Below are 23266 nucleotides of genomic sequence, written 5' to 3' on the forward strand. Positions count from 1 at the left end.
ATGCAAATATTACTGGCTATAAAAAGACCACAAAGCTCTAAAAAAACAAAACGACTGTCAGGAGCAACATTACCAGAAAATTTATTGATGAGAGACAAGCTTTTAATTAGCGAGTAGAGAAAATATTCATCATTATTCTGGCCATGAAGAGTCACAGATGTCGGTTATCGTATCAGTTATAAACACTGATGTACTTTAAAGACCGAAATCTTATAAAAACATATCAATTCTTCACATGCAGACAGGTGTCCTCTGCTCTCTGATTGGTCCATTGGAAGTGGGCGTGTCCTCCGTCGTCACTTCCCGTGTCCAAAAGGGTCAGAAGATGATTGGCCGGCGAGCTCATCTCCTCCGGACTGAAGCTCGTGACCGAGATTCATCACAGCGCAAATACTGAGCTGACAGGCTTTAGGGGGCGCAAGTCCGAACCTCCTGGAAGATCAAGACATGAGTGATCAATACATCAATCAACACTGACAGGCTGCATATCCAATCCTCCCCCAAGATCAGTACAGCAGTAATCAAAGCACTGATCAGTTCACTGAATGTGACATTAGCTTTAAATTGAAATCATCTTAATATTATCAATAACTTGAACATCATCAGCAGGGCTTTTATTTTGCTAATATGTCATTAGTAAACCAACATACTTTTATTTTGTAAATTTTCCATCACTAAATCAGTGGTCAGGGCTTTTATTTTGTTAATGCAGTCCCGGGTGCGGCCACCTGGGGGCAGATTGGTCCTATGGGACGGACTGGACCAGGAACATCAAAGACCTCAGTGAATTTGCAGTCCAGGAAAGGCACAATGTTGGGAATTAAAGGTCCCTTTTGAGGTCAACCAGGTCCATCAGCATGGAGCTCCGGCCCAGTGGACCCACCACCTGCATGGATGGAGCACTAAAAGCCAGGCAACAGGTCAGGGCACATGGCTAGGAGTCCTGAATGCTGGTGGACTGGACTGGTTGCAGGGACGTGGACCTTTCTGGTGGGGAAGGAACTGGATCACCTCCATGCAAAATTCCTATAAAAGTTCTGTTCTGAAGTTGAACCTGTGGAACAGTGCAGGGTACCAGCCAGGTCTTCTCGGAGTCTTTGGGTGGTGTCCTGTAATGGAGTCCACCTGAAGACTTCATAGTTCTCCTGGGAGACTTCAAAATGGACAAAACCTGGAGACATCTGGACCAGTGTTGTGATCTAGAAGCAGGTTGGGAATAACAAACACCATGTTGGGGCATAAGGTGGCTCATAAGCATACTTGGTACCAGGCCGATGATTGACTTTGTGGTCACATCCTCAGACCTGCTGGGAGGAGCTGATCACCACCTGGTGGTGAGTTGGACCCAGTGGAAGGGAAGGCTGCTGATAGACCTGGTGAACCCAAACATGCAGTGAGGGTGAACTGGGAATGTCCATGGGGTTTTAACTCTCACCTCTGGAAGGGTTTCTCGTGTCTCCTGGAGAGGTTGGGGACATGAAATCCAAGTCAGTCATGTTCAAAGCCTCCACTGCAGAAGCAACTGTTAGCCTCTGGTAACCTAAGACAGCTAGCAGGGAACCAACAGTGGGAGTCAAAGGACCATCTAGACCACATCTGTTTCTGGGACTTTGAGATGTCTTTTGAATGGTCCTTGTGGGAGGTACTGTCCAACGTGAAGCTGGAAGGCAAAACTCTCGATTTACCAGCTGTTCTACATTTAAAACCTTCACTCATGGTCATGATGACAAGTGACCGAAAGACTGAGATATAAGAGCCCTAAATGGGATTCCTCTGGAGGACTGCTGAGCTCAGCCTCAGAGACAGGATCCTGGGGTCGAGTTGCTGCTTCTTTACACTTAGAGGAACCAGCTGAGGTGCTTTGGACGTTAGGATATCTTCATGGGAACATCTTTGGTGGTTTTCCGTTCAGCTGGAAGGAGACTCCAGGGTCGATCGAGAACTCTTTGGAGGGATTACGTTCTCATCTGACCTGGGAACAGCTCAGGATGCCCATCAGGAACTGAAAGACCTTGCAGGAGAGAGGAACGCCTGGAATGACCTTCTTAACCTGCTGTTACCAAAACATAACCCTGGATAAGAAGCATAAAATAGGGATGCTGCTTAGACAAAGACGCTGGAAACATGAGGAATCGTCTTCTTGAACTCTGGTTGGAAACAGTTGGACCTGACCTTTAAACGGTGACCTGGTGGACGCTGAGGCGGCTTGTAGTTTGGTATACTCACTTTGCTGCTGCTCCAGTTGGATGTTGAACTCCTTTCCTGCAGCACAAACAAAGAGCAGCTCTGAGCACGCCTGCTTCTACCTGCCATTTAAGAGATTCTGTCTTACACCCACCTCTCGTGTGACTCGTCTTCGGTTCGGTTCTGCTGCTGCTGATCGAACCTGCCGACAGGAAAACACGTTATCGATGTCATTGGTTAACTCCTCAATGTCACCTTTGACCTCTGACCTTCATGAACTTTACAACCAATTTATTCACTTTCAGTCTCCATACTGAACAGATGAGCGCAGCAGGCAGGTTGATTCATGGTTTTATTCATGTTTAGACAACACCAGTCGCCTCACAGCGTTTAGGATCATATTATAGAGAAACCAGTGGGAGGAAAGTTACAGAAACCAAACTGGATCCAAACAGCTGGTCCAGACATCCAGAACCCTGTCTTTAATTTCAGGTGGAGTACGACTGAATGATACTTTGATACATGAAAACAAAAAGACGAAGGATGAGATGTGGAACACAAAATCACCAAGATAGCAACAGCAGTAGGCGAATCATGTTTTAGCTGATTTTAACTGTTCAAACAACTCCAGCGTGATCAAGCACAGCCCTGGTCATGTGACTTCTGGTCATGTGACTGCTGGTCATGTGACTTCTGGTCATGTGACTCTGCTGGTCATGTGACCACACATTGACGTTTTGACCTCCGGAGAATTCGTCAGACGGGAACAGAAGAAGTTCGGCAGTTACTAAAAGCTTCCAATGTGATGAAACCTGACAGCTCTGTGACTGGACGCTTCCTGCTGAAGTGCATGCTGGGAACTGTAGTAAACATCTACCTCAGTTGTTTGTTTTTGTTTTTTACAGTCTCAGGTTCTCTTAATTTTATTTTTTGTTTCTTCTCACTGCAATTTCTCAAGTGTGTGTGATCTTCTCAGGACGTTAATCAGTCGAGTTGATTGGCTCAAGGAGGAGACGATCAGCTCAGTGATGATGATGACGATGAAGAACAGGTGGAAACGTCAGAATCCGCTGCAGAGATGATGAAGGTCTAACAGCTGCTTCCTTTCATTTCTTTCCGAATCCCAGTGGATCGCTGGCGTCTCGACCCGCCGTCTCATCGCCATGCTGGAGGGACGAGCCGAGGTTGTGCGTCAGACAGGTGGGCAGCGGACAATCACGCACCAAGATGCTACAGGTGAGACAGGTAAAGATCAGACAGGTAGAGGTGAGAAAGGTAAAGATCAGACAGGTGAAGATCAGACAGGTAAAGATCAGACAGGTGAAGATCAGACAGGTGAAGATCAGACAGGTAGAGGTCAGACAGGTGAAGATCAGACAGGTAGAGGTGAGAAAGGTAAAGATCAGACAGGTAAAGATCAGACAGGTGAAGATCAGACAGGTGAAGATCAGACAGGTAGAGGTCAGACAAGGTGAAGATCAGACAGGTGAAGATCAGACAGGTGAAGATCAGACAGGTAGAGGTGAGACAGGTAAAGATCAGACAGGTAGAGGTCAGACAGGTAGAGGTCAGACAGGTGAAGATCAGACAGGTAGAGGTGAGAAAGGTAAAGATCAGACAGGTAAAGATCAGACAGGTGAAGATCAGACAGGTGAAGATCAGACAGGTAGAGGTCAGACAGGTGAAGATCAGACAGGTGAAGATCAGACAGGTAGAGGTCAGACAGGTGAAGATCAGACAGGTCAAGATCAGACAGGTAGAGGTCAGACAGGTGAAGATCAGACAGGTGAAGATCAGACAGGTAGAGGTCAGACAGGTGAAGATCAGACAGGTGAAGATCAGACAGGTAGAGGTGAGACAGGTGAAGATCAGACAGGTAGAGGTCAGACAGGTGAAGATCAGACAGGTGAAGATCAGACAGGTAGAGGTCAGACAGGTGAAGATCAGACAGGTCAAGATCAGACAGGTAGAGGTCAGACAGGTAAAGATCAGACAGGTGAAGATCAGACAGGTAGAGGTGAGAAAGGTAAAGATCAGACAGGTAAAGATCAGACAGGTAAAGATCAGACAGGTAAAGATCAGATAGGTAGAGGTGAGAAAGGTAAAGATCAGACAGGTAAAGATCAGACAGGTAAAGATCAGACAGGTAGAGGTGAGAAAGGTAAAGATCAGACAGGTGAAGATCAGACAGGTAGAGGTCAGACAGGTAAAGATCAGACAGGTGAAGATCAGACAGGTAGAGGTGAGAAAGGTAAAGATCAGACAGGTAAAGATCAGACAGGTAAAGATCAGACAGGTAAAGATCAGATAGGTAGAGGTGAGAAAGGTAAAGATCAGACAGGTAAAGATCAGACAGGTAAAGATCAGACAGGTAGAGGTGAGAAAGGTAAAGATCAGACAGGTGAAGATCAGACAGGTAGAGGTCAGACAGGTAAAGATCAGACAGGTGAAGATCAGACAGGTAAAGATCAGACAGGTGAAGATCAGACAGGTAGAGGTGAGAAAGGTAAAGATCAGACAGGTGAAGATCAGACAGGTAAAGATCAGACAGGTGAAGATCAGACAGGTAGAGGTGAGACAGGTGAAGATCAGACAGGTAGAGGTGAGAAAGGTAAAGATCAGATAGGTAGAGGTGAGAAAGGTAAAGATCAGACAGGTGAAGATCAGACAGGTGAAGATCAGACAGGTGAAGATCAGACAGGTAAAGATCAGACAGGTAGAGGTGAGACAGGTGAGCTGTTGATCTCCAGGTTTTAAATCAGTGAAACTTTCCAGGTGAATTGTTTCATAACAAACTGATCGATTCTTTACTGGCAAAAAACAAAGTAAATATGAAAAAAAACTGCCAGAATGAATAATTTAGATTTAGAAGTATTGTGTAAAAATAAAAAAGTTTTAACTCTTCTCTGGTTCCACGCTGAACCTGAACATACGTGTTTCATGTATGAGGTTTATGAGCAGCTAATTAACCAGATCATCTGCAGATAATCATATTTAACGCTGTTTTTCTGATAACTTTCATGTTTGCTTTTCAGGTAAACAGTGCAGTAGGTTCTTTGGCTCCGCCCACTGATGCCTCCCTTGGCCAATCAGATAGCGGCACAGAGGCAGGAGGTCAAAGGTGACAGAATAAAGTCGTACTCCTGAGAGGGTTTCCTGAAACACAGAGAGGAACAGGAGCTTTACACCTGTCCACAGGTGTTAGGGGAAACATTTCTACTGAACAAAACTCTTACAGGTCGTCCAGCGGAAAAACGAAGCTGGAAAACAAACGGAGATGAGTTTGAAGCCGATTCCAAAGCAGCAGCTGGACTTTAAAAGAACAGAGTTTACTTACATTAATGGAGTGATTGAAGTTTCATTTATTGGCAAGTTCAACGTCACGTCTCTGAGGAAGATGAAGGAGAAATAAAAACTCAAAAGCAGAAAGTCTCTTCTCTAGAATCAGACACTTTTCTAATGAAGTTCTGTATTAGTCAAGCAACACGTTTTTACTGTAAACTGACACATGAAGGACGTTTGTGTTGTGAATGTTCATGAACTCACTGTTTGGAGTCGCCCATGGTTCTGTTGACGTCCTGATTAATGGTGATTCTACAGAACAGAACATCTCTGATTTATTCTCATCACAACCACACACTTAACTCAGAGCACAAATCTTTCTGAAAACTGTCTTTCACTTTGTTCTTCTGTCCGACAACTGCAGCAAGAATCGCCACTGAAATCAGACACTTTTCTTCTGTCTTCATCAAGAAACAAAAACTAATCTGAAACTGAGACCTTAAAGAGGTTTCAAAATTTTTAATGCTCCCAAAATGTCCTAAAAAGGTTTTCTGAAATTAGATGATTTTCCAATGAAGTTCTGCATAAATCAGCACAACATGTGGTCAGATGTTTGACATGTGTCCTGGACTTTAATGAACTGACCTTGCTGAGTCTTCCAGGGTTTTGTTGACGTTGAGATGAGAGTCGACTCTAAAGAACCAACAACTTTTATTTTCTACATGTTTTTCTGACTTGAAACTACAACATTTCACAGAATCATCTCTAAAAATAGACACTTTTCTAATGAAGTTCTGGACTAAATTCCTTGTAACCTGTGAAACTGAGACACAATTAAAACTGTCATGAATATTCATGAACTGACCTTGTGGAGACATCTAGAGTTTCGTTGGCATCCTGATGAGACTTAAGGCTAAAAAACAGAACAGGAAAAACGCAAATTGTACTTTTTCAACGTGTTTTGTCCTAAAACTGCAGCAAAGTTTCATAGAATTGAATGTAAAATTAGACAGTTTTTCAATGGGGTTCTGTATTCATCAAGCAACATTTTAGGGAAGCTCAACAGAAAAAGACTCAACATCAAAAGCCTAGCCTAAACCTAAGTCCAAACTGAGTCCAAAACTAGTTTAAATCCACTCCAAGCCGGCTCTTAAATCACTTCATAAGAAGCCTAAAATACATCCAAAATCCATTTCAATATCAAACAACAAATAAATGTAATCCATAATAAAAAATGGTCCAAAATCAGTGCAAAACCAGCCTAAAATCAGGTCTAAAACTATGTCGATAATTTATCTAAAACCAGTTTTAGACCAGATCGAACTCAAGATGAAAATGAGTCTAAACCCAAAACCAAAGTTAAAACCAGAGTTTTGTTGATGTCCTCATGAGACTGAAGTCTAAAAACAAAAAAACTAACAGATTTTTTGTCCTAAAACTGCAGCAAAGTTTCACAGAATTATCTCTAAAACCACACACTTTATTTATATGATAAATATGAGATATTTAATTACAATCTGGATCAATATTAGGTTTTTGTTATTACATTTGTGATTTTTTTACATAATAAATGAACATTTTTTAAATAAAAAGCAGTATTTAATATATTCATGCCAAATTTAGACACTTTAATGTGAAAATCTCTTGTTATTTAAGATTCATTGTTTAGGAAAACCAGGTTTAAATGATTTATTTGTGCTATTTAATTATAATCACAGGTTTTTATCCTTACATTGGTGATTTTTTCGTGTAATAAATGAAAGTTTTCATTAGTTTTATAAGACTATGACTTCAGAAGAACCAGATTCATGAGTTGAATGTCAAAATTCTATAATTTATCTAAAATAAAAAACATCACTTAATATACGCATGGCATATTTAGACGCTTTATTGTGAAAATCTTTTGTCCTCACAATGATATTTATCTACTTTTGGTTCCTGCAGGTGCAGGACGTTCTGACGTTCTCACCTGGTGGAGACGTTCTCTGGGTGAGAACCTTCAACCTTCACGTCATCTCGTCTGCAGACAGGAAGTAGAGAAACGTCTCGGATCAGACAGAAATTCACCTGATCTCACCTGTAGAGGCAGAAACTCACCTGCAGCCGCCGAGAGAAGCAGCAGAGACACAAACCACCATCGTCATCACCATCACCATCATCGTCGTCATGGTGACACTCCACCGGGCTCATTCAGAGTGAATCCGACTCAGCGATGTTCAGCTTTTATACTTCAGCAGGTTCACACAGTTTAAAGCCACAAATCAAACCCTGACGGGACCTGAAACCTGAAGGTCGGATGGAGGTTTGTTGAAGGTTTGTTGAAGGTTAGCTGGAGATTTTCAGGATAAATAATGAGGCTCCTCGGTGCTGTTTCAATATTTACAGAGTGATGCTATCTGCTGCGACCTCCACGCTGTTTGTTGTTTCGTTCTCTTATCTGAGTTCACGAACATCTGCACTGTGACGGATTAAAGGAAAATAAAGAGTCTCAGCAACGTGACGGAGCCCCACATCGATTCTCAGACTTCTTCCAAATGTTTCCTCATCCGGTGTTTGGATGACGATGTGGAGCTGAGGTCAGCCAACAGATACCAAAAAGTTCCTCAGTTTGGAGCTGAAACGTCACAATGAAGCAACGAAAGAAGGCAGAAAACCAGTCTGAGCCTTTAAAAAGCCTAAACCGTAACCATAAAACCACTCTAAACCCGATCTTAACCAAGCCTAAAACCAGTCCAAAACCAAATCTTAAACCAGGTCCAAGAAACAGAGTCCAAAACCATTCTAAACCCTATCCTACCTGGTCTAAAACTAGGTTGAATAAAAAGTCTAAAACCGGTCTGAAGCTGTAAAAAAATCCTAAACTCAAAATCAGATCTGAAAACAGGTTCAAACACAAGTCCAAAACCAGTTTAAACCCATAAATCACCCTAAACCCCAACCCTAAAACAAGTCTAAACCCTATCTTAACCAAGTCTAAAACCAGTCCAAAACCAAGCCGAAAATTTGGTCCAAACTGAGTCCAAAACGAGTTTGAAACCCGTTCAAAGCCACTCTTAAATCAGTTCATAACGACATTAAAACCAATCCAAAACCAATGTTAAACTAGGTCAAAACCCCAACTGAAAGCAGTCCAAGTCTAAAAAAAAAGACTAACACCAATCCAAAACCGGTCTAAAACAAAGTTTAGAACCAGCCTAAAATTGGTCCAAAACCAGGTGTAAAACAATGCCAAAAACTCATCTAAAACCTAGTCTAAAGTCAGTGCAAAACCTGGTCTAAAACGAGGTCCAAAACCGGTCAAAAAGCAGTCAGAAATCAATTCAAAACCAGTTCTGTAAATGGGTCTAAGACCAATCTAAAATCAGGCCTAAAACTACATCAAAAGCTGATCAAAACCAAGTTGAAAATGATTCTAAGCCCAACCCAAAAATGGTGTAAAATTAAGTCCAAAACCAGTTTAAAATCTGTGCAAAACCAGCGTAAAACCAGGTCTACAACTATGTCAAAACCCATCAAAACCAAATGAGCCAAAAACCAAGTCTAAACAAAGCCTAAACCAGTCGAAAACCAAGTTTGAAACAAGGTGAAAAACCAGCATCAAACCAGTTCAACACAATCCAAAGCAGGCCTAAAACTGTGCCAAAAACCCTTCTAAACCTAGGCCAAAACCAGTCCCTGTTAAGTCCTGAGCAGAGTCTCATGTTTCTGCTCAGAAATTATGAACAAACAGCAGAACTTCACAACCAACATTTTATTGGATCAACATCTGTTAAAGTTTAATAAGTTACACATCTGGAACAAAGAGGAAGAAAACAGGCTGAGCTGAGAGGACAGAAGACATGAATCACTTTGGTCTAAAAACAACAGAATGACGGTGAATCACAGGAAACATTTCCACTTCATGAAGCGCTGCCTGAGCAGGACAAAGTAAAGACAAGGAGCCGATCAATACGCCGATAGTTAATCTATTAATCACAACAACAACAACATCAGGAGCATCTCAGGGCAGCGCCGCTCATCGGAAGTCTTCGGCGGAGAACATGCCCTTGGCCCGGCGCAGGATGGAATCCTTGGAGGCGTCGTAGGGATGTTCCTTAGACGGGATCTCCAGGACCGCCGGGATGGACTGCATGTGGGCGTCAATGGCGTGACGGATCATCTCAGCGATGAACTGGTTGATCAGGATGATGCCGATGTCGTTACGAGCCAAGAAACTCCTGCAGACACAAAGATCAATCAGCCAGAGTCCATTCAGATTTAGACACTTTGAACGGAGACGTGAAGCCGGAAGGAACCAACAGAAAGACCAAAGATCAGGAGTTACTGCCGAGAAAGTTCAACGTCCACAAGGAAGTAATGGAGAAGGAACAGGAGAAGGTTTGGGGGTTCATGAAGCTCTGAAAGACCAAATCAAACTCAAGTTTCTATTCATTTCACATCTGTGTTGATTCAGCTGCAAAACCAGTGGAAAACTAGTCTAACACCAGGTCTAAAACCCAATACAAAACCATATGATAACCAATACAAAACCATACTAAAACCATATTATAACCCATTCAAACCAGTCTAACACAAAGCCTACATCTAATTCTGAAACCAGTCTAATCTCAGTATAAATACGAATTAAAACCAAGTCCAAAACAGGTTTTGAAACAAAGCTCATACCAAGTTATTATTTAGTTTGAAACCATCCATCCATCCATCCATCCATCCATCCATCCATCCATCCATCCTCTATCCACCTCTTTATCCTCACAAGGGTCATGGGGGGTGCTGGAGTCTATCCCAGCTGACTCGGGTGAAGGCAGGGGACACCCTGGACAGGTCACCAGTCTGTCACAGGGCTACATATACAGACACACAATCACACTCACATTCACACCTACGGACAATTTAGAGTAACCAATTAACCTCAGCATGATTTTGGACTGTGGGAGGAAGCCGGAGTACCCGGAGAAAACCCACGCATGCACAGGGAGAACATGCAAACTCCATGCAGAAAGATCCCAGGCCCAGGCCGGGATTTGAACCGGGGATTAGTTCGAAACCAATCTAAAACTAATTCTAAAACTATTCCAATAACAGTAGAAAACCATATAGAAACCAAGTCCTAAACTAGTTTAAAAAAGGCTAAAACCATTCTGTAAATAAGTATAACCAGTAGAAAACCATCCTGAAACCAATCCAATTTGACTTTTTTTCCACCCTATGAATAAAACGTTAAATGGGGAGATTTTCTAACAGACTCTGGTTCAGTCACAGTGAATAGATTTGATGAGTCATTTTACCAGAAACTGTGATTGATTATTGATCATATTTTAGCACCAACCAGCCAACTGAATCATTTTGTGTCTCATTTTAAAACAAAGTCTAAATAATGTTAACTTAAAAACCGTTTATCATACAATGAATAAATACCAAAATAAATATATATTTTATGCTGAATAAAAAAATCTAATACATTTAGTACCAATTGTTAAAAATAAACTGTACAATAAAATGAATTAAAACATGTTTAGAGTAAATTTTAAATTAAGAACATTTAAATAAATTCAGGACAAATTTAGATACATTTTTTTAAAGCTAAATAATAATAATAATAATAATAAATAAATAAATAATTTTCCCTCCTTGACAGTGGTAAAGAATTCTGTACATAATTGGAAAATAAATAAATAAATAAATAAATTTAGAATTAATTTAAAATAAATGTACATGTAATTAAATTAAAAACATGTTGAGGATAAATTTAAATTTAAGGACATCTAAAATAAATTTAAAGGGAATTTAAAATAAATTCCACTTAGAATAAACAGAAAAGTTTTGAATAAATGCTAGAGAAATTTTACATACATTTACAATTTAAAAAACTAAATTTAAAGCAACTTTTAAATAAATACTATTCCGAATAAATTCAACAAATTAATAATAAATTCATGAGAAATTGTCATAAATTTAGAATTAAAAGAAATATAATTTTAAAGCAAATATAGAATAAACTGAACAAATTAATAATATATTCAAGAGAAATTTGACATACATTCAAAACATTTTTTGAAATAAATTGAAAGCAAATTAAAACAAATAATATTTAGAATAAACAGAACAAATTTACAATAAATTCAGGACAAATTTCACATAAATTTTGATTTTTTAAAATTACATTTAAAGATATTTTAACTGCACAAAATCTAGAGTAAACAAAACAAAAATTAATCCTTAAAATTAGATGTTTTTTTTTTAACAGATCCTGGTCCAGTCACTGTTAACTTTTTCTGTGTTCAGTGAATGAATTAGAAAATAAATAAATCCTTAAATTAGAAATTTTTCAAACGGACTCTGACCCAGTCTCTGTGCTTGTTTTAGATGCATTCAGTTAATGAATTAGATGAAAAATTAATCCTTAAATGGACTCTGATTCCGTGTATATTAAATGTAGTATGTCCCTCGTTGATTACTTAAATTAGATGATTTCTAAACGGAATCTGGTCCAGTCTCTGTATGTATATTTCATGTATTCAGTCAATGAATTACATGATAATTTGATTCTTAAATTACACATTTTTTAAACGGATTCTGGCCCAGTCTTTGTACGTATATTTGATGTATTCAGTCAATGAATTAGATGATAACTTAATCTTTAAATTAGACATTTTTAAAACGGAGTCTGGCCCAGTCTCTCCATCTTACTTGAAGGTCTCCTCGATCTCCGTGATGCTCGTGTCCTTCTCCACCACCAGGAAATTCGGTTTCCGGTTTTTGTTCAGCTCTCCGATGCCGCCGAGCAGGAAGCCCGTGCACGTGTCCTCGTCCCCGATCACGGCGATCAGCTTCCCGCGGCCGGCCATCACGGAGTCCCGGTGATTTAACGGAGAAAAACGGACGGAACGGAGTCGATCAGCTCGGTAGACGACGGGTCATGTGAGGAGGTCAGCTGATCGGCACTTCCGGTTTGGTGCGGAAATATTTATTTATTTAATTATTCTTGTATTTTTTTTACAGTAAAATGATAATAAAAATCTGAAAGCTCCAGGTCGTTGTCATTATAAATAATGCATATTATTTATTTATTTTTATTGGTGTATTTTAAAGGAAAGCGGTGACGTCAAGTTTAAACCGCTTCGTGCTGCCTTCAGGGACTCATTTTAGATTTTCACACTGTTTCACTTTTTTTTCGGTAAAAAGAATGAATAAAATAGAGGTTCAGAAAACGCAAAATATGTGTCTGCCTGTTCCAATATAAGCCAATTTAAAGATTAATTAAAGATTTATTCACTGGCTGAATGCATTTATATCACATGAAACCAGTCAAAAGCCAGCGAGTTTAAGCTTCACTTATCGTCTCTGAATCAGAATCTGTTCAAATGTCAGCCAATTAAAACATTTAACAAGCCGTTTATTTTCTACAGCCGATGCACATTTTGTCTAAACCAGACTCTGTTTAAAAATCTGCTCATTTAAAGCCTCATTTATCGTCTCATGTAGTGACTGGAAATCTATTTAATCTCAACGATTAACTCTCAGATTAGAATGAAAATAATCAAAAAGAAGCAGATGTGACCAAAATAAAGCATTTTATGGATCTTCTAAAAAATCAGTCAAAATTATTGCCGAAAACAAGCCAATTGCTAATTAGGTAAACTCTGAATGGAGTCTGATATGGTGCGTTCGAGTCCAGTCTTTTTGTTTTACTGTTCCTGCTGCACGAAAACTAACCTGAGGCCAAATTCTATTTAATAATCTGTCGTTTGTATGTATTTAATCTGTCTGAAAATGGTTTAATGTGCCAGAGACGCACCATCTATATTTTTTAGGATTTTAGTTTGTCCGACGGCACACGAAGGCCTCAGCGGTCACGTGAAAAATCCAGCAGAAACAGGAAATGATGCAAAGCTGCAGTTTGTAGAAACAGAAGAAGGAAGATGGTGAGTCTGACGGTTTAAACTTTTATCGAGTTTTATGAAGTCTGTTTAAGCAGTGAGACCTTTTAGGACCTTGGATTTTACAATTTGTAGAGTTTGCTGATGCTGGTTAGCCTGTTAGCAGTTAGCTTGTTAGCTCACCTAACGTTGTCCCGTTTCAGAGCACAGCTGCGCTCACCGCGGGTCTGGACCGGATCCCGGATCAGCTCGGTTACCTGGTCATCAGTGAGGACGGAGTTCTGGCCGTGAGTGGTACCAAACAGAACCGAGCCGAACCCCATCCACATTTATGCCAATTTATCACTCGAGTTAATCCCGTTAAACGTCCCTTCTGTGTAACAACAGTGTGAATATTTTCTGTTTTCTTCTAATCTGCTGGTTTATTTGGCGTTTTTGTGAGCCGTTTTGTTGTTTAGCTTCTTATAATAATTATTAATAATTTGTATTAGCATTCAGATTACGGAATTTAAGTAATAGATAAGAAAAAACTTAAAATGGTCCATTTTTGAATGGAGTCTGGCGTTAATCACCACATCCTTTTAAACACTAGCTAATATTTACTCCCATTTTTGTTTCATCATTTATTAAGTAATTGAATTGCATGATTTGTGAATGGAGTCTGATGTTTTATGTTGCTAAGCAACAAAATACATGTCAAAGTGGGTAAAACTAAGATTACTGATATAGTAGCCCCAAACTCCATTCAAGTTTCACTCAATTTTAGATTCCTCTGATATAACAACCTATCCACCATTCAGTTATTGATTATAAACCTTCAGTAACTCCTGATCGGTCTCACCTGTCCAGTCTGCAGGTGAGCTGGAGAATGACGAGCACACGGCCAGCGTCATGATGCAGATGGTCCGGACAGCGAGTCGCTTCAGGTTGTCCGGGTCGACCGATCCGCCCTTCAAACGGATGTCAGGTATCGATCGATCGATTCGTTGATCAAAAAACGATCAGTGTGGACTCACCTGGACTCACCTGAGCTGTTTCTGTTTCCTCAGTGATCATGGAGGACTTTGTCTACACGGTGACGGTTTCCAGTCAGAAGGTGTTTGTGGTCAAACGTCACAACAACCAGCACGAGCCAATCAGCGTGTAGGAGGAGGTCAGGTGGTCTGAAGATGATGATGATGATGTGACTGCAGTTTGTTTGCTGTTTAAATTTTCTGTAAAATAAAATTATTTGAATCTTTTGTTGTTTCATCTGATTTTTTTAAACCATCTTTATGAAATAAATTCATGTGGAAGCTTTAGTTTTAAGTCAATACAGTTTAACGAGGTTGTTTGAATGTGTTGATTAATTTTGTATCGAGCAGCAGCAGAAAATAAAATTAGATTTGAAAACCTCAAAACACATTTTTTTAACCACCAGAAAACACTTTAACATGAGAACAGTTTGAAGTAACTACAAGTGAAAATAATTTGTAAAAAACGAAGTCTGATAATAAAAGGGGAAATTTCAGAAAAGTTAATAAAAAAAACAAAATCTTTTCACAGTGGAAGAAAAATGCTGTATATAATCTGAAATTTAAAAAAATATTTAAATAAATTCACAACTCACTGAAAATAAATTCAGAAATATTTCAAATAAAAAATTTAAAACAATTTTCTGAGACATTTAGAATAAGAACAAACTTCAAGTAAAAACATCTTGAATATTTCAGACAAACGTCAAATTTAGGACAACTCTGAAATCTGGAAAAAAGATGCAAGTTCATTTAAATTTGGAACACATCTAGAATATTTTAAACAAAACCAAATTTAAAGCAAATTTTAAATAAGAAAGCTTTAAAAATGTAAAAAAAAAGAGAACATACCTAGAATATTTCTAACACGTAAAAAATAAATTTAGAAAAAACAGAACAAATTAATCATCCATCCATCCATCCATCCATCCATCCATCCATCCATCCATCCATACACCGCTTTATCCTCACTAGGGTCATGGGGGGTGCTGGAGTCTATCCCAGCTGACTCGGGTGAAGGCAGGGGACACCCTGGACAGGTCACCAGTCTGTCACAGGGCTACATATACAGACACACAATCACACTCACATTCACACCTACGGACAATTTAGAGTAACCAATTAACCTCAGCATGTTTTTGGACTGTGGGAGGAAGCCGGAGTACCCGGAGAAAACCCACGCATGCACAGGGAGAACATGCAAACTCCATGCAGAAAGATCCCAGGCCGGGATTTGAACCGGGGATCTTCTTGCTGCAAGGCGACAGCGCTAACCACTGTGCAGCCTTTTAAAAAATTCCTTTTGGGCAAATTTTAAATACTTATAATGTATTTTTAAAAAATTACAAGTACATTTATATATTTCATAAAAAATTTTGAATAAATTTAAGACAAACCTAAAACGATACTTTGAGGAAAAAATGAAATGCATTTCTAGCTAATTTAAATAAATGTGAAACATGTTCAGAATCTTTCAAACAAATCTATACTAACTTGAGATAAATGTGGTCTAAAAATGTAAATAAAGTCGTAACAAACTGAACAAACATCAGAAACGTGAAGAAAAAAAGAACCTTTATTGCATCGTCGTCGTCATCGCTGCGTTTCTTCTTCTTCACATTAATTAGGAATGACGGCCGACAGCTCGGCTCTGTGGAATGAGTCATCACCTTCCTTAAACCCCCCCCGACCTCCAGGTGACTGCCACCTGCTGTAAGCCCCACCCCTCCTCTTCCACAACATCCTGTCACATGATTCTGAGTTAAAACATGCGGATTAAAAGAAAAAAAAAAAACAGAAGAAGAGGATGATGGGAAATCAAGGTGAGCTCAGAGTCCATGACATCACTTCCTCCTACAGACACACATTTATAATTTAAAAAAAGAAATCAAACAGTCCTTTGAAGCTCCGCCCCCTCTGTTTGTACACGGTGACATCAGTCGTGAAATCAGTCGATGACATCAGTCTGCTGCTTCCTGCTTCCTGACAGGTGGTCTAGCGCTTGGACAGCTCATTGGACAGCCAGTCCAGACCCTCGTAGAGACCCGTCCCCTGAGTGGCACAGGTGGCCTGGACGTGCCACTGCAAGACAACCGATAAACGATCAATAAGTCACCAATACACCATCAATACCGTTAGAAAACTCATCTCTGAACATGAACAAAATCAGAGCCACTGATTGATACATTTATTAAAATAATGAAACTTATCAGAAAATTGATCAGAAATGGATCGAAATCAACATGAAACTGATCAATATGATCAGAAATCAATAATTATCACTGGAACTTCTTCCTGACATTGTTCTGTTTAATCTGATTCTAGATCAGTAGATTCACTGTTTGATAGATTATTGATTACTTAAACAGGGATGAGAATGAGAAAAATATTTTCAGCTGAAAATTAGCCGGGGGTCTGGGGGCCGCAGGCCGGTGGGGGGATCAGGGGGGGCCACGCCCCCCTGAAGCTCTTATGTTTTGGAGATTTTACAGCAGTAAAAAGTGGCCCGAGAGTCCTTAAAAACAATTTAATATATATCAGTCTGGTCCAAAATGATTTCTAAATGTCATGGTGACAGGGACCATGCTGTCAGTTTGCTCACATTACCAGCAGTGAAGGTAAACCAAATGGCTAACATCACTATCTTTATGTAAAATAAATTAAGTTACCTTTCTCAATATTCTCTTCCTCTCACCTCACCAAGAAGTCAAATAATATTTGAGATTTCATTCTTAATTAATAGTCACACACATGAAAGATTATACTCCAGTCAATGTTTCTGAGATTTTATAGCCACACACACATCTACACATTGTTCCAGCTAACATATTTACAAGCTGCATCATTCTGTTCAAATGCACTCATGGTTCATTGCAAAGATTTCTTTTTCCTCTTTGCAGCCAATTGGATCAGTTTCTCTGCAGCTTTTGTCTTTTCTGACTTATTGTGCAAGGGTCCAGGCACGCTCGGCAGGGAGGGAGGCGGGCTAAAAGGTTGTCTATCAAATCCCTCTGCAGCAATTGGGGAGGTATACGACCAATCAGTGCAACGAATGGTCGGCAACTGGCGGCCCGCGGGCCAAAACTGGCCCATCAGGAATAATATCTGGCCCACCAGGTGATTTAGAAAATTTGATTTGGCACGGAGCCAAGCCAGTCCGTCACCGCAACACCAAACTCTCGTGGTCGGCTGCTGCCGGGCATTTCCACGTTTACACTACTGGTCGGACACGGTTGTAGCCAGATTTCACTGAGCAACAGTGTGTGCACAACATGTGTGTGTGTTGGGAGTCATTTTTAATACATCTGTGATCAGAACTGAGACGTGTGTCCCAAGCAGCAGCGATCAGCTGTAGAAGCTCCGCTGCTCGCGGTACCCCCCCCTCCACCTGCTCGCGGAATCGGAGCGCACCCCCCGCAGGTTGGCCAGCTGTTCGATTGTTTACAAACGTTTTGGCCCGAAGCCACATCTACTTGCCGACCCCTGGAATAGGCTGACGTATCCTGTCAGAATCATCACTCCTCTGTCGTCAGTTACATCGCCTTCTGACGCTACACTTCATGGTGATTGGATTACAGGACTGTACATGACTGCTCTCACTGAGTGGCGGCTAGCATTCAGCGCGGTGGATATTAGCAGCCGTTCCATATTACGACTCTCCGACCATAAACATACCTCACCCCCCAAAAAAAATTTCTCCTCGAATTTAGACGACTCACAAGAATGACCCTGGCAATGATAAAATCCGCAGAATTCCGCAGATCCGCGGAAAATTCTCATCCCTGCTTACGGTCCTGCTGCTCTGACATATTGATTATTGATAGATTATTGATTACTTACGGTCCTGCTGCGCATGCTGTGCAGCCCCAGCTTGTCGGTGAGCTCGCTGACCCCCATGGCGTTGGGAAGATCCTGTTTGTTGGCGAACACGAGAAGCACCGCCTCCTTCAGCTCATCTTCCTGGATCTGTGGAGTCATGTGACCGATGATGTCATCGCGTGACCAAAACAGGCCGAATCATGTCATGGGTGTGAGGAACAGAAGAGCTTTCTCACCATCTTGGAGAGTTCCTCCGCCGACTCTGCTACTCTCTCTCTGTCGTTACTGTCCACCACGAAGATCAGACCCTGGAGGAAGAACACAGTATTGATCACCAATAATCTATCAATAAATCAATACTTTACCACGAAGATCAGACCCTGGAGGAAACTGTACTGATCACCAATAATCACCCATACAGTATCAATATCAATAATAATACATTACCATCAATAGAATATTATTAAATCATCAATATCAATAACAGCTGATCAATGAGGTCCTCAGAGCAGCTGATCAACACCTGAAGGCTGATGAACACCTGTGTACCTGTGTGTCCTGGTTCTGTGTGTTCTGGTTCTATGTACCTGTGTGTCCTGGTTCTGTGTGTTCTGGTTCTATGTACCTGTGTGTTCTGGAAGTAGTGTCTCCACAGAGGTCTGATTTTGTCCTGACCACCGACGTCCCAGACTGTGAAGCAGATGTTCTTGTACTCCACCGTCTCCACATTGAAACCTGAAACACAAAAACATCTGTAGATTCCTGACGGTTCAATAAAAGAGTCACAGAAATACAGAATTAATGATGAAATCTATGTGATTGTTTGTCTACATTCATTCAGCAGTGGCTTCCCAGCAGCCGATCCTTTATTTTTTCATTGTCGCAAATACTCCACACCTTCACAGCAGTCCTTCACTGTGTCAGGTACTCATGAGTACGAAGGTAAACTACAGACAACTACCTCAGTATCTACTCTGTGTGTGTGCAGTGGATAGGAGGGGCGCTGCTGCAAAAACTAGAGGAAACACTGACAAAGAGACACAACACAACCACAAAGAGACAACACAACCACAAAGAGACACAACACAACCACAAAGAGACACAACACAACCACAAAGAGACAACACAACCACAAAGAGACACAAAACAACCAAAGAGACACAAAACAACCACAAAGAGACACAACACAACCACAAAGAGACACAACACAACCACAAAGAGACACAACACAACCACAAAGAGACAACACAACCACAAAGAGACACAAAACAACCACAAAGAGACACAACACAACCACAAAGAGACACAAAACAACCACAAAGAGACACAAAACAACCACAAAGAGACACAACACAACCACAAAGAGACACAACACAACCACAAAGAGACACAAAACAACCACAAAGAGACACAAAACAACCACAAAGACACACAAAACAACCACAAAGAGACACAACACAACCACAAAGAGACACAACACAACCACAAAGAGACACAAAACAACCACAAAGAGACACAACACAACCACAAAGAGACACAAAACAACCACAAAGACACACAAAACAACCACAAAGAGACACAAAACAACCACAAAGAGACAACACGACCACAAAGAGACACAAAACAACCACAAAGAGACACAACACGACCACAAAGAGACACAAAACAACCACAAAGAGACACAAAACAACCACAAAGAGACACAAAACAACCACAAAGAGACACAACACAACCACAAAGAGACACAAAACAACCACAAAGAGACACAAAACAACCACAAAGAGACACAAAACAACCACAAAGAGACACAACACAACCACAAAGAGACACAACACAACCACAAAGAGACACAAAACAACCACAAAGAGACACAACACAACCACAAAGAGACACAACACAACCACAAAGAGACACAACACAACCACAAAGAGACAACACAACCACAAAGAGACACAACACAACCACAAAGAGACACAAAACGACCACAAAGAGACACAACACGACCACAAAGAGACACAACACAACCACAAAGAGACACAAAACAACCACAAAGAGACACAAAACAACCACAAAGAGACACAACACAACCACAAAGAGACACAACACAACCACAAAGAGACACAAAACAACCACAAAGAGACACAACACGACCACAAAGAGACACAAAACAACCACAAAGAGACACAAAACAACCACAAAGAGACACAACACGACCACAAAGAGACACAAAACAACCACAAAGAGACACAACACAACCACAAAGAGACACAAAACAACCACAAAGACACACAAAACAACCACAAAGAGACACAACACAACCACAAAGAGACACAAAACAACCACAAAGAGACACAACACAACCACAAAGAGACACAAAACAACCACAAAGACACACAAAACAACCACAAAGAGACACAAAACAACCACAAAGAGACAACACGACCACAAAGAGACACAAAACAACCACAAAGAGACAAGAAACAACCACAAAGAGACACAAAACAACCACAAAGAGACACAACACAACCACAAAGAGACACAAAACAACCACAAAGAGACACAAAACAACCACAAAGAGACACAAAACAACCACAAAGAGACACAACACAACCACAAAGAGACACAAAACAACCACAAAGAGACACAAAACAACCACAAAGAGACACAACACAACCACAAAGAGACACAACACAACCACAAAGAGACAACACAACCACAAAGAGACACAACACAACCACAAAGAGACACAAAACGACCACAAAGAGACACAACACGACCACAAAGAGACACAACACAACCACAAAGAGACACAACACAACCACAAAGAGACACAAAACGACCACAAAGAGACACAAAACAACCACAAAGAGACACAAAACAACCACAAAGAGACACAAAACGACCACAAAGAGACACAACACGAACACAAAGAGACACAACACGACCACAAAGAGACACAAAACAACCACAAAGAGACACAAAACAACCACAAAGAGACACAACACAACCACAAAGAGACACAACACAACCACAAAGAGACACAACACAACCACAAAGAGACACAAAACAACCACAAAGAGACACAAAACAACCACAAAGAGACACAACACGACTACAAAGAGACACAAAACAACCACAAACACACAACACGACTACAAAGAGACACAACACAACCACAAAGAGACACAAAACAACCACAAAGACACACAAAACAACCACAAAGAGACACAAAACAACCACAAAGAGACAGAAAACAACCACAAAGAGACACAAAACTACCACAAAGAGACACAAAACTACCACAAACACACAAAACAACCACAAAGAGACACAAAACTACCACAGACACAAAACTACCACAAAGACACACAAAACGACCACAAACACACAAAACAACCACAAAGAGACACAAAACGACCACAAAGAGACACAAAACAACCACAAAGAGACACAAAACAACCACAAAGAGACAGAAAACAACCACAAAGAGACACAAAACAACCACAAAGAGACAGAAAACAACCACAAAGAGACACAAAACTACCACAAAGAGACACAAAACTACCACAAAGAGACACAAAACTACCACAAACACACAAAACAACCACAAAGAGACACAAAACTACCACAGACACAAAACTACCACAAAGACACACAAAACGACCACAAACACACAAAACAACCACAAAGAGACACAAAATGACCACAAAGAGACACAAAACAACCACAAAGACACACAAAACAACCACAAAGCGACACAAAACAACCACAAAGAGACACAAAACAACCACAAAGAGACACAAAATGACCACAAAGAGACACAAAACTACCACAAAGAGACACAAAACAACCACAAACACACAAAACAACCACAAAAAGACACAAAATGACCACAAAGAGACACAAAACTACCACAAAGACACACAAAACGACCACAAAGACACACAAAACGACCACAAACACACAAAACAACCACAAAGAGACACAAAATGACCACAAAGAGACACAAAACAACACAACCACAAAGAGACACAAAACAACCACAAAGCGACACAAAACAACCACAAAGAGACACAAAACAACCACAAACAGAAACAAAATGACCACAAAGAGACACACAAAATAAATACAAACACACAAGACAACCACAAACACACAGAAGAGCCTCAAACCACCAACAAATCAACACATTGATCATGTAAATGATCAGTTTCCCGGAGTCTTTTCATCTGACAGCTCCAATAACTGATCGTTGATATTGATCACGTGACGCTGCCGTATGCCGACTCAGCTTTTCCTTCACCTGTCTGTCACCTGGACACATGGGCTCACGTGCTGATCGATTACTGATCACTCACCGATAGTCGGGATGGTGGTGACGATCTCTCCGAGCTTCAGTTTGTACAGGATCGTAGTTTTACCGGCTGCGTCCAAACCGACTGTAAACAAACAAACGAACCAGATTAAACCAGAACAACTGATTAAAACTGACTGTACTGAATTAAAAACGTGTAAACTATTAAACCGTTAGTTTGCACCGTTAGCTCACTGCGCTAGCACCATTAGTTAGCTCCGTTAGCTCCCATTTTTAGCACTTATAGCTACACCTGGAAGTAAACTTTAACTAAGTTAGACTTTAATACCCGCAACACATTAAATCTGATCTGTTTTAGTGGGTAACTAAGACAGCGGACGTGCTTCCATCCGGCCGCCGGGTGCTCGGCTGGTTAGCCCAGAGCTAGTTAGCCTAGCCGCGACGCTCACCCATCAGTATCCTCATCTGCTTCTTCCCGAAGAGCCTGGAGAACATCGACGAGATGGTCAGACCCATCTTCAGCGAGAGTCCCACGGCGGGCGCGTTAGGCGGGAAGAGTCGGCCGGTCGGTTCCGGGAGAAGCTGCTGGTCGGAGCCGGAGACGCGGAGAACGGCGGATGGGAGAGCAGAGAAAACGGGCGGAGAACGGCAGCTCCTCCTCGGTGCCACGTCCAGGCCAACGCGGAATAATTTACGTCACTGCTTTGAACTAAACTTTATTGACAGGGCAGAAGACAGTGATGCGTTTAGGGCACCGGAGATTCAGCTTTCAA

At 40.8% G+C, this 23266-nt stretch overlaps 4 protein-coding genes and 1 long non-coding RNA gene across 27 annotated transcripts; 2 read left to right on the plus strand and 3 right to left on the minus strand.

The window, feature by feature from the left end:
• Nucleotides 1-57: 57 nt before the first annotated feature.
• On the minus strand, nt 58-9086 carry zgc:193726 (uncharacterized protein LOC561161 homolog). Of its 6 annotated transcripts, none has more exons than XM_051958304.1 (9): nt 7564-9086; nt 7436-7486; nt 6332-6379; nt 6112-6159; nt 5731-5778; nt 5522-5572; nt 2339-2386; nt 2227-2262; nt 58-432 (listed from the first exon to the last, which is right to left on the minus strand). In XM_051958304.1, exons 1-9 carry the CDS (start codon nt 7632-7634, stop codon nt 297-299), a joined length of 537 nt encoding a protein of 178 aa, XP_051814264.1. In that variant the 5' UTR covers nt 7635-9086; the 3' UTR covers nt 58-296. The 6 variants fall into 6 exon arrangements, with proteins under 6 accessions (XP_051814264.1, XP_051814269.1, XP_051814278.1 ...); XM_051958318.1 differs by lacking the exons at nt 58-432; nt 2227-2262; nt 2339-2386 and adding exons at nt 2524-3414; nt 5326-5340; nt 5421-5444; XM_051958309.1 differs by lacking the exon at nt 6112-6159.
• LOC127536991 (uncharacterized) lies at nt 3389-4897 on the plus strand. 18 transcript variants are annotated; one of them, XR_007946245.1, is made up of 6 exons: nt 3535-3549; nt 3580-3609; nt 3881-3925; nt 4181-4240; nt 4286-4465; nt 4511-4897. It is a non-coding gene; the product is annotated as an uncharacterized LOC127536991 (long non-coding RNA). The 18 variants fall into 18 exon arrangements; XR_007946243.1 differs by lacking the exons at nt 3580-3609; nt 3881-3925 and adding an exon at nt 3761-3790 and having other exon boundaries at nt 3389-3564; nt 4181-4255; XR_007946232.1 differs by lacking the exons at nt 3580-3609; nt 3881-3925 and adding an exon at nt 3761-3790 and having other exon boundaries at nt 3389-3564.
• A 116-nt stretch (nt 9087-9202) lies between the features above and the next one.
• On the minus strand, nt 9203-12412 carry atp6v1f (ATPase H+ transporting V1 subunit F). The gene is made up of 2 exons (XM_051958347.1): nt 12157-12412; nt 9203-9683 (listed from the first exon to the last, which is right to left on the minus strand). The coding sequence occupies exons 1-2, from the start codon at nt 12312-12314 to the stop codon at nt 9482-9484; spliced, it is 360 nt and encodes a 119-aa protein (XP_051814307.1). The 5' UTR covers nt 12315-12412; the 3' UTR covers nt 9203-9481.
• Nucleotides 12413-13280: 868 nt separating this feature from the next.
• On the plus strand, nt 13281-14587 carry lamtor4 (late endosomal/lysosomal adaptor, MAPK and MTOR activator 4). The gene is made up of 4 exons (XM_022217441.2): nt 13281-13391; nt 13550-13633; nt 14196-14313; nt 14396-14587. The coding sequence occupies exons 1-4, from the start codon at nt 13389-13391 to the stop codon at nt 14491-14493; spliced, it is 303 nt and encodes a 100-aa protein (XP_022073133.1). The 5' UTR covers nt 13281-13388; the 3' UTR covers nt 14494-14587.
• Nucleotides 14588-15917: 1330 nt separating this feature from the next.
• LOC110967742 (ADP-ribosylation factor 4) lies at nt 15918-23203 on the minus strand. The gene is made up of 6 exons (XM_051958295.1): nt 22943-23203; nt 22537-22617; nt 18804-18913; nt 18415-18486; nt 18200-18325; nt 15918-16441 (listed from the first exon to the last, which is right to left on the minus strand). The coding sequence occupies exons 1-6, from the start codon at nt 23007-23009 to the stop codon at nt 16355-16357; spliced, it is 543 nt and encodes a 180-aa protein (XP_051814255.1). The 5' UTR covers nt 23010-23203; the 3' UTR covers nt 15918-16354.
• Between the last annotated feature and the right edge of the window lie 63 nt (nt 23204-23266).

Source organism: Acanthochromis polyacanthus, chromosome 1 (assembly GCF_021347895.1).
Source record: "Acanthochromis polyacanthus isolate Apoly-LR-REF ecotype Palm Island chromosome 1, KAUST_Apoly_ChrSc, whole genome shotgun sequence".
NCBI lineage: Eukaryota > Metazoa > Chordata > Actinopteri > Pomacentridae > Acanthochromis > Acanthochromis polyacanthus.

Bases quoted from the DNA above. Each gene is read 5' to 3' on its own strand.
- zgc:193726 (XM_051958304.1), bottom strand. From the start codon at position 7,634: ATGACGACGATGATGGTGATGGTGATGACGATGGTGGTTTGTGTCTCT. The intron at 5,573-5,730 runs GTGAGTTCATGA...CATCTTCCTCAG, and splicing joins ACCATGGGCGACTCCAAACA to AGACGTGACGTTGAACTTGC. The intron at 2,387-5,521 runs GTAAGTAAACTC...TCCTGTCGGCAG, and splicing joins ACTTCAATCACTCCATTAAT to GTTCGATCAGCAGCAGCAGA.
- atp6v1f (XM_051958347.1), bottom strand. From the start codon at position 12,314: ATGGCCGGCCGCGGGAAGCTGATCGCCGTGATCGGGGACGAGGACACG. The intron at 9,684-12,156 runs GTAAGATGGAGA...TTGTGTCTGCAG, and splicing joins GAGATCGAGGAGACCTTCAA to GAGTTTCTTGGCTCGTAACG.
- lamtor4 (XM_022217441.2), top strand. The intron at 13,634-14,195 runs GTGAGTGGTACC...TCACCTGTCCAG, and splicing joins GTGAGGACGGAGTTCTGGCC to TCTGCAGGTGAGCTGGAGAA. The intron at 14,314-14,395 runs GTATCGATCGAT...CTGTTTCCTCAG, and splicing joins GCCCTTCAAACGGATGTCAG to TGATCATGGAGGACTTTGTC.
- LOC110967742 (XM_051958295.1), bottom strand. From the start codon at position 23,009: ATGGGTCTGACCATCTCGTCGATGTTCTCCAGGCTCTTCGGGAAGAAG. The intron at 22,618-22,942 runs GTGAGCGTCGCG...GTTTGTTTACAG, and splicing joins GCAGATGAGGATACTGATGG to TCGGTTTGGACGCAGCCGGT. The intron at 18,487-18,803 runs GTACATAGAACC...TTCTTCCTCCAG, and splicing joins ACTACTTCCAGAACACACAG to GGTCTGATCTTCGTGGTGGA.